General features: G+C 32.0%; 1 protein-coding gene across 4 annotated transcripts in view; it reads right to left on the bottom strand.

Moving 5' to 3' along the window:
* Window positions 1-9,323, bottom strand: part of LOC118202361 (apoptotic protease-activating factor 1-like) — a 311,048-nt gene extending 301,725 nt beyond the window's left edge. The window contains exons 1-2 of one of the 4 annotated variants that reach the window (XM_085822252.1): window positions 9,099-9,323; window positions 267-439 (exon numbers count right to left, since the gene is read on the bottom strand). In XM_085822252.1, the coding sequence (XP_085678378.1) occupies window positions 267-404 (138 nt within the window). In that variant the 5' untranslated portion in view covers window positions 405-439; window positions 9,099-9,323. The other 3 variants (XM_085822253.1, XM_085822254.1, XM_085822251.1) reach the window with 3 other exon arrangements.
* Window positions 9,324-12,102: the final 2,779 nt, after the last annotated feature.

The following is a 12,102-nucleotide window of genomic DNA, read 5'->3' as shown; positions in this document are numbered from 1 at the left end:
GTCATGAGTGTTCCAGCCATTTCTAGGCTCACATCTGCTGATCTATCAGTAAAAAAAATTCACTGATATTGCATGTTTAATATTTCCTTTGTTCACGGGATTTTCATGTCCTTTTTCTCCCCCTTATTTTTTAAGTCATAATACTTTAAACAAGATTATTTATATAACTGCTTTTGCGCCATCCAAAATACACCAGCATAAATAATTACGGCAATCAAAAAAGTATAAATTTATCTTTTGCATTTTATCTTTAAAAAGTGACATACCTGGGATTTGATTTCCTTGGACTCCTGATGAGTGATAACTTTACGAATAGTAAGAGATGCCAATATATATTTTGGTCTGAGATCATCTAAAAATGCTTGCTTATCACGGTGCAATCTGTATCTCTCTAGTACTTTCATCCTGGAAACGATGTTGTTACATCAGTTACAGATCACTATGCGAAAAAATAAGCACAGAGAAAAAAATAATAATAATGAAAGAAGAACATCAAAATTAATTTAAAAACAAAAATAAAACTTTCAATATACAAGTAATACATGAATGTAAATACAAACATATCAGTTTCAAAATAAAACTTTTGAATTTATCACATAATGCTATAAAACAAGTTACAAAAAAGCTTTAATCATAGATATTAGGATAATTAATTGAAAATATGAGTCGCTTAAAACTCTTCTCATCCTTATTCCAACTACTGCAAAGTTAAAGATTTCAAAATTTATTTACCTCTACATTTTTACTTCAATACTAGCTTGGTTTGAGAAACTTAAATGCAATATATACAATATATTAATGCCATACAATGAAGTCACTTAAAAAGTTTCTAATGAAAATGCTACTTTGTTTTGAAATGTTACATTTATACTTTTTAGTAAAAATTCAGCTACAAACAGAACTTTGTCTCAATGTAATTATCATTTAGCAATACAGAATTCATCTTAATACCAAATGAAAATTTACACAATAAAATCTTTTCACAAAATAATTTCAACTTTCAAAGTACAATTCACTCTGTTGAAGATGCTAAGAAACAGTTTTATATTTTGAAAAGAATTGGGGGAAGAAATGCCAATTTTTGTTGATGCAGCTTATGAAAGTAAGAAAAATTACCATACAATTATAAGGAAATTATTTTATTTCCTCCAATATTATAAAGTATTTAAAATTAGAATACTCGATACTCTTCTGTTATCAGGACCGGTGTGGTGCATTTAATTATGGCAAAGCCCACAAGGGCTATCTGCCTAAGGGAAGCGATGCCTTCGTGGAGGACTTTCTAAGGGAAACTGACTCGTAAACCACGAAAACGCCCATGCAGCCAGCCCGTTCGTGGGATTCAAACCTCAGACCGAACTACTGGTGTTCAGCGATTTTACCGCTCGACCTATCAAGACCGGATTCAGGAATGTATGTATGTAAACATACGTGTATGTGTCTACATGCATATATGTGTATACATGTACATATATATGTACGTACAAATACATGCACACATACATGAACACATACATCCATATATATATATATACATTTCTGAATCAGGTCCCAATAACAAAAGAGTACTGATTATTCTAATTCTAATTAATATTACTCTAATATTATAGACCATGCATCTAAATACATACGTACAAATACATGCACACATACATGAACACATACATCCATATATATATATATATATATATATATATATACATTTCTGAATCCGGTCCCAATAACAAAAGAGTACTGATTATTCTAATTAAGATTACTCTAATATTATAGACCATGCATCTAAATACATTCAATATTCAAAATTACAATTAATTTAACTAGCAATCAAAATTACTGTTAAAAATGCAAGGCATCTGAATATATTATAGATATCTATAGTTAAAATAATTTAACTAAGCATTAATCTTTAATATTGCGCTGAGGTGCCAACTACATTCATAAGTGCAATAACTATCAACTGCTCTTACATAAGCATAATTTTCTAATTTCCAGTTTCTTCTTATTCTTTTATTTGCCTGTTGTTTGCAAATCAGTACAAAGATCAAATCTGTACAAAGTTCAGATTAATTAAACAAAACTCAATTAATAAACTAAACATAAATACTGTATAACGATCTGTACAAGATTCAATTAATAAATTAAATGATAATCTGCGGCTTCTAAAATCTTTGGCTTGCAGAAGCTGAATATAAATCTCAGCAACTCTCTTTCTTTCAAGAAGATATTAAGAAGCATATGTACTCAAGCTTGCATCATAGAAAACATGAAAATTTACATTCAATCTTCCTAGATTTTTCAGGAGCAAACTGTCTTGAAATTCAACAACTTGCCATCCAATAAATCTCTTTCATCCAGCTTTTGGATTTACTTGTAATATCGTCAGAAATCTGGTTAAAGTACCGCTTTCCCTCACTAGATGATGTTAAGAATTCCATTAGTGAAAGAAATTGAACCTTCTTGTTAGCATACTTACTTATTTGATTTAAGTAAAGCAAACAATGGCTATTAGTCAGAGTCGTAGCTAGGGTTTTCAGTGCCTAGGGACAAATGAAGATTTCGCGTCCCCTACTGCTTGCCAAGGATGGAAAACATTTAATTCTAAAATGTCGTAACATCAGTTTGGCGCCCCTAGGATTCTGCGCCCGGGGACAGATGCACCCCTTGTCCCCCTCTAGCTACGCCCCTGCTATTAGTCTATGCTCTATCCCAATTCATGAGGGTGAAATCTAAATGTCTCATATCCTTCTTTGCCTCTGCCAACATCTCAAAAGGCTTTTAATTCAATAGATTTTAAGGGCCCCAAAGCCAATACAGTCTCAAATAAACTCAAACCCATAAGTGAAGAAATCTGTCAATGTGTGTTGATCACTATACTATCCAAGATGTCAAATTATAAGACAGATGTTGACAGTGTAGGAAAAATGTCTCAATGAGAAAGTCTTTAAACCAAAGCTTTTTCATATTTTTCAATTTTTCAGCATATAACATGATGAATTTTTGTAATATAAAAAGATATTTTTTTTTAAAGTTTATCAGAAACACTTGTGACAGCTAGGAGGCAATGCACTTGCAATAATAATTCATGCCATCTTTATTAACGCTCGAAAGGTTATGGACTTAAAATTTCACACAAAAAGGATGTCTTTCTAATTCACTACAGATGAAAATTTCGGCTGTCTTCCGATTCATCTGATTTCAGGTTGGATGTATATAAGAAAAGTTACGAATTGTCATTCTGGAATTCTACTCATTACAATATTATCTATTAATGACATTTAACGAAACTCATAAATTTCAAGGCTAATACAGTCAAAAGTCTTTAATCTGGACTTCCATAATCCGGAATGATCTATAATCCAGACCTCAAAGATACAAACTTTCTGCGCATGCGCATAATGCTTTCAATGTATAACGGACGGTATAAGCTAAGCTAAAATTATCTAATTATCTATTTCAGTTAATGTTGCAGATTGCGTTGTTCCTTAATCTTCAAATAGGATCTGGTTTATTATTTTTTGCAGACTGTTAGAGCAATTTCATAAAAGTAAGCTTGAACTTTCGATTATGTCAAAAAGAATTGCCGATTCTGGAGCTGCCAAAGGATCTACAGAGCGAAAGCATGTTTCGATGTCCATCAAACAAAAAGTGGAGTTGCTGCAAAAAATGGATAAAGGCATGAAGAAAGTGACAGAGAGGTGATTTGTCATTCAGTAATCTGTTCATCAATTTCACGCTGCTCTGCGGGGGAGGGGGGGGGACCGTCGCGGCGCACAATGAACTGGAAGTTGATCTGTCAGCACTATCCTTATCTTCAGGGCAGATGTTTTTATTTTATTCAGCTTATAATTCCTTACTAAATGTAGTATTTCATCTCGATATATTCTGTTTTTGATATGATTTAAATCAAATTCCTCGTCATTATAAATATCACGAGTACACATCAAATAGTTTTCTGGTTGCAATTTTCTAATTTCGACTATGCGTAATGTATGCTTTACATATGCGCGTGTTGAGAGAAATGTTTAATAAAGTAAACAAATAAATATTAAGCTTTTTTTTTTTATTTGTAAATTTTGATACCCTTTAGATCATAATTGCTCTTTATTTCATAAATTATGGTTTCATATTTTTAATTTTATAATTTCTGCATGCCATCTTATCAGATTTAAACTGATGATCTATAATCCAGAAAAATCGAGATTCCGGAATCGCTGAAGTCCCGACGAGTCCGGATTAAAGACTTTTGACTGGATATTAGTAAATAACAATCTAAGATGAATGTTTTAATTTAGATGAAAGGCTAATTTCATATAACACTTTTTTATTATTATAATATATATGAAAAAGGCTAAACATGACTGAATGGAAGCATAAGAGTAAATAACTATTTCAGATTATTATAATTTATATAAAAATTGCTAAACATAACTGAATGGATGCCTGCATCACTATTTCGCTACCGACTTATCGCTAAAGCATAATTTCATCTCGTTGGTTGTTCAAACGTAATTTTCTATAATGAATGATGCCTTTTCTTTGAGAATATTCTCGGTAAAATGCAGAATCGCTCACTTATTTGTTTGCCACTTTTTACAAGGGTAAAAACAATCTGATTTTTGTCAATTTTCTTTTACTTTTTAAGTGAAAATAGGTCGATGTGTACATAGATAAAGTCAAGGGTGTGCGCAGTGCCACTTTTGTGCAATTCTAGGATTTTTTTTTAAGTGAAAACAGGTAGATGTGCACATGGATACCGAGTATGTGCAATTCTTAAAAACACGTCAAGCAGTGGGTGATTCTGCACTTTACCCAAAATTCTATTGCCAACTTTTCGTCATGGGCAATTCACAAATTGTTAAATCCATAGGATATCAAAAAAGGATTTAAAATCAAAAAAAGGACTTAAAAATAACTAGTATTTCAATGGCATCTTAAGAAATGTAGAACTACATAAACTTACGCAATCTGAAATCAGCGCATACGCTAGATTTGGCGCGCTGTTAAATGGGTGTGTTTGCTAGATTTGGCGCTTTTGCGCATACATTTTTGCTGCAATTTTTTTACGGCCCTGAAAATAGAATAGTACCGAATATCGCTTCCGAATATTATTTTACAAGATAAGCAATTTTTTAAATATATTTTCAGAAACTGCAGAAAATATCTAGGAGATTCTAGGGCTAAACGACTCTCAATTGCATAGCAATGCAGAGTCAGAAATGCAACCCTAACAAGAGAGGGAAGATATTAAGGATTGTCACAGGAAACAACCACCTGTAGAGATATTAGGATGAAAAATATGAATACATTGTGATAGCAAATTGAAATTTAAAGACATTAAAAACAAGTCCTGACTTTTCTGATGATGAAGGTCCCCAGCATTTCACAACATGGTGTAAGGCATGGGATCTCGTATGTTTTAAGATGCATTGAACGTTTTGAAATGGTGCATCTTCGTGGCTACCACAAATATCTGTCATATTTCGAAACACAACTGAGGTTCGATGCCCATGTTACAAAACTTTGGGCAACTTCATTTGCAGGAATGTCATGACTTATTTTAAGCTTTCAGTCTTTTAAATGCCAATTTGCGATCACAATGTATTTATATTTTTCATCCTAATATCTTTGTGGGTGGCTATTGAAGGTTTTAACAACCTCCACATCTCATTACCAATAACACAAAGCAGAAATAAAATTACTAAAATTTAAAAATTCAGACTCATTAACTGTTAGTTCAAATACAATAAATACAACAGACTCAATTAAATACAATTAATTCATTAGTTGAAATGGTTGATCTTTACATTATGGTAACTTGGCGATTTTTTGGCGAAAATTTGGCAACCAACTCTCCTACAGCAACCCGCTGTTTTTTTTCCCCGCCGCCATTTTGTCTTCACGAAGTAAAGACATGTTTCTTTTCTTTTTATCTACTGAACACTTCTTCCAACAATCCACTAGCCGAATTATACTTATGCTAGAAATTTTATCAAACAAAACTGCTTAATCATGACAAATATTTACTGCAAAATTGAGAAAAAGTGCACAATACCATACTCCTTACGCGTTTTTCAAAATAACACATACACATAAACCATGTACACGCCGACTTATTTTTACTTAAAAAAACATCCCAAAATTGCACAAAAATGGCATTGCGCACACTCTTCACTATATCCATGTACACTGCTTTTTTCTCATAAATTAGAAAAATTTCACGAAAATACATGACAATTTTCTCAATCTTTAAACCCGGTAAAAAGAACATATATGAAATTACCTGATCGCGAAAAAGTATTTACCCTTTCCAAATATGAACATTTCCACATATAAAATAAATAAAATATCCAAAAACTTTTACCTCTAAATCATCTATTATATTATAAACGTCACCAACGAATTCATACCGCAACCGTCCATTAATATCACATGACCATTAATATCACATGACATATCCCATGATCTCTCATTTCCCTCACGCAAAATAATGCGTAATCGGAACTGAGTACTGCTCACATTATTACCAAAGTCCCAGGTAGTAACCTTTATCGCCTCCAAAATGTCGCCAAACTACCAGTTACCATATTGTAAAGATCAACCGTTGAAATTTAGGTGGTACTGTTCTGTTATCAAGACCGGATCCAGAAATGTATGTATGTAAGCATTGTATGCATGGATATGCGTTCATGTATACTATATGTAAGCATGAATGTATGTATTTGTACATATACATACATACAGACACACATGCTTACATTCACACGCACATACATTTGTACCTTTCTAAATTCGGTTCTGATAACAGAAAAGTACCATTTAGGCTACTAACACAATACTTTGCACATTAAAATCCACAAAGGGACATCTGTCCAGCCACTTAAAAACCCATGACTGATTTCCAGCTAGGTATTTTCTTTGAAATATTAAGTACTCAGAAATATTGTCTTTGAGGCATGACAGGAGCTGGGACAATCAAATTTTTGTAAGAAAAGGGCTGTTTACAAACCACTGCAAGCTTAAAAATAGTTCTACTTCAAAATAGAAGTGCATTTTAGTTAAAACTCTTTATCTACACTGCACATGTGAGAGTAGCATAAGAAAAGAAAAAAACTGTCAAACAGCATGAGAACATGGGTTACAGTTCATTTAAAATCTTGACGTAATTGTTTTTTTCGGTGCGAGTTATCAGAACATACTCAGTTATCAGTAGTAGTTTAATTTCTGATGCTGATCAGTATTTGTTTTTTTCCTCGCATTTTTTATTTTTGTTAAAAGTAAGTCAAAATCACAGAATGCTTCTTTACCAGATTAGAGAACTAATAAATGATACTCTATGTGAACACACACTGAATTTCATTGAATGAGATATAAAGCCATTTAAAAATATAGTAATAAAGATACACAAATAAAAGATGTGATGAAAATTTGGGTTTCTAGGAAAGAACATAATAATGGTAAGCAGAATGCTACTTATGATGCATTTTCTCATTTTCTGTTTTTATTATTTCTCAGAGAACTTAAGAAATTGTAAATGACAAACAGGGATTATATTTTTATCAGGTACAAGAGCATGTAGTGAAACCACACAATACACAGCAAAAAATCAGAGTACACACCAGAAGCAAAATACTGCAGAAAACTGAAGAGCATTACATTTTAAAACAACTTATACTAGATGTAATAATTTATGTACAGCAAAATAATTGTACATTCCATAAAAATAAAAGATAGGGTAAAATCCTAGTATACGGTGCAGCTTTGGCACGTTTTTGAAAATTATCGCCAACACCAAAATGACTTGTTTAACTACTAATCGTATATGTCCTGTTTACTGCTATCATAAAGTCGCCAAAAGTAGCCAAATATCTTGTGCACTGGATACTAGGATTAAACCAAAGACAGTCCAAAACAATGTAGTAAAACTCAAAATTGATGCCATGCTCAAAATCACAATACAAATATTACAGTTCAGTAAAAGACAAAATATATATTTTTTAATTTGTTCAGTGTTATAAAAAGAAAAACAAATTAATATTTAAAATTTTATACAGGTTTGGTTTATTTAATTATGGAAAAGCACACTAGGGCTATCTGCCTAAGCGGAGGGATGCCTTCGTGGAGGACTTTCTAAGGGAAACTGACTCGTATACAGCTTACACATGGTGAAAACCACGAAAACGGCCATGCAGCCAGCCCAAATTTTATACAGGAAACAATACCTAAGTTAAAGATATACAATTACAAAAATATAATTTCTTTTTTCATTCTTATTCGCAAAAAATATTTTCACAGATGAAGTTCTAAAAAACCATAAAACTTGCAAACTGAATTCCCTAAGACTGTCAGCTCTATACTCTTTAAAATAGACAAATTTTTCAAATCTTATAAAAATGTTTTCAATAAAATAAATTCCTATGATATACAATATATAAATTTAAAACCTGAATTTCACTATAAATACCTTAAAGAATTAAACCCTTTAGTACACTTAGTCCAAACAATTCTTTCAAAAACTTTCACAGCTGAACATCTTCAAGACAGAATTAAGTCAAAATGTCTCCCTAAATCACTCAAAGGATGAATACAAATTTAGAACAATTACAAATAAAATAATAGTGGTGCAACATTAAAAAAAATTCATCTACAAAATGATATCACTATATACCTAACTATTTAATCAAAGCATTCAAACAGCAACGAAAAAGAATTTAGTGTCATCAAATAATTTATTAAAAACTGACAGCAATTAAAAGTACTATACTTAAGTTTTCAAGATTCCTGCATTTGGGACTTTTATATGATTACATTTGTTAAAATTACAAATGGATTTTCCCAATTACCGTTTAACTAAAAACAGCGTTGACTTACTTTTAACAAAAATAAAAAGTGCGAGGAAAAAAACAAATACTGATCAGCATCAGAAATTAAACTACTACTGATAACTGAGTATGTCCTGATAACTCGCACCGGAAAAAACAATTACGTCAAGATTTTAATACTGCAAACGAAGCTCTAGTCATTCATATTATCTTCTTATATTGCAGCCTTTAATTTAATTTTTAGATCAATAAGAAATTACTAAATCATTACAAAAGTACCTGCACTACCGCTCCCGATAACTACTAACAAATCAAGTTTCCACATGCATAGGCAATCGCCGCCACTCAGAATTTAAAAGACAGCGGTAAAACAAGAATGGGTCTATTCTCGCTTGCAAGTTCATTGAACAATTCAAGGTCTCCGATCGAATTCCCTGTATCAACCTTGTGTTATGGAGCAGAAAAATGTTTAATTTTATAAAAGTACTATTTGAAGCACTTGCTAGAAATAAGCATGTACAGCAAGCAAAAGGATGGGGAGACAGTTCTATTAAAGAACTTGTAGGATTCAAATTCTTTGTTTCTATATATCTTGTTCTTCTGGATTGATTGATGAAATTCATCTTGCACTTTTTATGTCTCAAAAGTGCGACTTAAGATATATATTTGATTCACGTACAGGGTTGTCCCAATATATGTAATTTGACAGAAATCGGGAGTTTTCTTTCACTTTCCGATTATTATGCCTAAAAACAAAATCTTGACAAATTTGGTAAAAAATTTAATTTTGTGCCGAGATAAATTCACTTAGAGAACTTTCCAGACGAGCGAAAAAATTATCTTTTTTCCTTTCTTGCACATATTTTACTTCATATTATACTTTTTAATCACAGTTGTTACTTTTAGACGTTTCTTTTGATTTTAGAATTTCAATTTAATCATTCGAGTTCCATGGTTGAATTATAGTTCTTTAAATAATTATTTTAATTTTTTTTATTTATGTATTCATATTGCGGACTTTTGTGTTTATGCTTATATACAGTGGTGGCCAAAATTGCGGACACTTGCGGAAATTTTTATGTTTTTGAACTTTGTATGCTTATAGAAAACGTTACGTTTCACAAAATGCAAACTTGTGCATATCATTTTAAAGAGAATTTATTACTGAATTCAATACAAAACACAAAATTAAATTATTTGCAATAAAAAAAGTTAAATGATAATAGTTATCTATATACATTAGATAGTGATGATTGCAGTGAGTTATCAGTACTTAGTAGAGTACCCTTTAGTTTTTATTACAGCTTCACATCGATGTTTCATTGAGCTACGAAGAGTTTTAAACTCTTCTTTCGTTATTACAGGATGCCAGGAAACAATTATAGCCTCAATTAGTTCCCTTTTATTTGATGGGCACCTCAGTCGGACAAGAGTTTTCAAACGGTGCCACAAATTTTCGATAGGATTGAGGTAAGGACTGTTTCTTGGCCATGACAACAATTTAATGCTCTTTGTACGAAACCACTCTTTCGATATTTTGGCAGTGTGGCAAAGCGCAGAATCCTGCTGAAAAATAAACGAAGCATTGTTGGGAAAGAGATCTCTGATGGAAGGTAGAATTTTTGGTTCTAGAATAATGTCAATGTATTTTCTGGCATTCAGTGTCCCATCGATGACATGAAGGCGACCAATACCATCTGCTGACATGCATGACTAAATCATAACACTACGTGGGTTCTTCACAGTTGCTTGAATGCAGTCAGGATGTAGCTTTTCTCCTATTCTACGTCTTACATATTTTCGCCCATCACTACCGAAGAAAGATATCTTAGTTTCATCACTCCATATAACTTGTGACCACTGATCATCTGTCCAATTAATGTTTTCCTTTGCCCACTGTAGACTTTTTTTTTTTTTTTTTTTTTTTTTTTTTTTTTTCGTTAATGAAAATTAAGATAAGGCTTTTTTCTTGGAATTCTACCTCTCAGTCCAACATCTGCTAATCTTCTCCTGATAGTTCTTGAACTGACAAAAACATCAGCATCATTCAGATGACATTTTTCTATCTTGGAGACATAGTCTTTTAATTTTTCTGTCATCAATAGATGTGGTGCACCTTTTTCGGTCTTTTTCTTCTTTGCTTTTTATTGAATTTGTCTCCTGATATCGTAAACAAAACTTTCGGACTAAACCACCCACCTGTCTTGCAATTTCAGCATAGGAAAGACCACTTTCTCATAATACAATAATATTACATCTCTTTCTAGGTGTTCAATCTACTCTTTTATTCGATGTCATTGCTTCTTGACTAAATATTAAAATTTTTTACAAAAATTCCTACTTTTAATTGCAGTGTATAAGAAAAGGTCCTCCTTCTACAGAACAAGGTAAAATAATGAAATGTTTCAAGTGTATACATGATGTCAGCTTCTACTGGCAGTTACTAACATTTGATTGGTTCTCAGAACAAGAACAGTGATTAGCCAGGAAAGCTAGACATTACAAAGCACTTCATAACTTTGTTTTTTTTATTTATATTAAAGTACATATAACTTTTTTGTATTGCAAATAATTGAATTTTGTGTTTTGTATTGAATTCAATAATATATTCTCTTTAAAATGATATATACAAGTTTGCATTTTGCGAAACGTAACATTTTCTATAAGCATACAAAGTTCGAAAACATAAAAATTTCCAAAAGTGTCCTCAATTTTGGCCACCACTGTATATGTAGATATAAATTATTTGATTTTTATTTATTTGAATAGCATTTCTTTCGAAAGAATACTTTGTAACCAAATATTCGCCACAATGCCTCTGTACCGTACAAGATAAAATATCGTACAGTTGATACATTTAGAAAAGATATATAAATGAGAAAGTTGTGTCATCTATATTTTAATTTAGCTTGATCTGCATACAAACAATTTTCTCCGGTTTTTATCACTGTACACAGTTTTATGATCTTAAATTTCGTTACTAACATTATCCATATTTCGAAATAAGTTCTAATTTCTCATTTTTATAAATAAAATAACATTAACATAACATAAAAAACTAAATTTTATGGGAACGATACTGTAGGATAATACTTTCGGAGAGTGACGATTGGAGAAGCATGCAGGCAGCAGTGGCGGCGGGTGGAGGCTGAATGAATTGAAGTCAGGAAAGCATCGAATTTGGCCAAGAGAAGAGCGTTGGTTGGAAGGCGATAGTCACGTGTGCTAGGGGGGCAGGGGCTTAGGCTCTTTTCAGTCCATGCGAATTTTGAGGGAAGGCCGA

The sequence above is a fragment of the Stegodyphus dumicola genome, chromosome 8, assembly GCF_044657685.1.
Source record: "Stegodyphus dumicola isolate Sdum_Otavi_A_Nest chromosome 8, ASM4465768v1".
In the NCBI taxonomy this organism is placed as follows: Eukaryota; Metazoa; Arthropoda; class Arachnida; order Araneae; family Eresidae; genus Stegodyphus; species Stegodyphus dumicola.
This window is presented reverse-complemented; position numbering and strand designations above follow the sequence as displayed.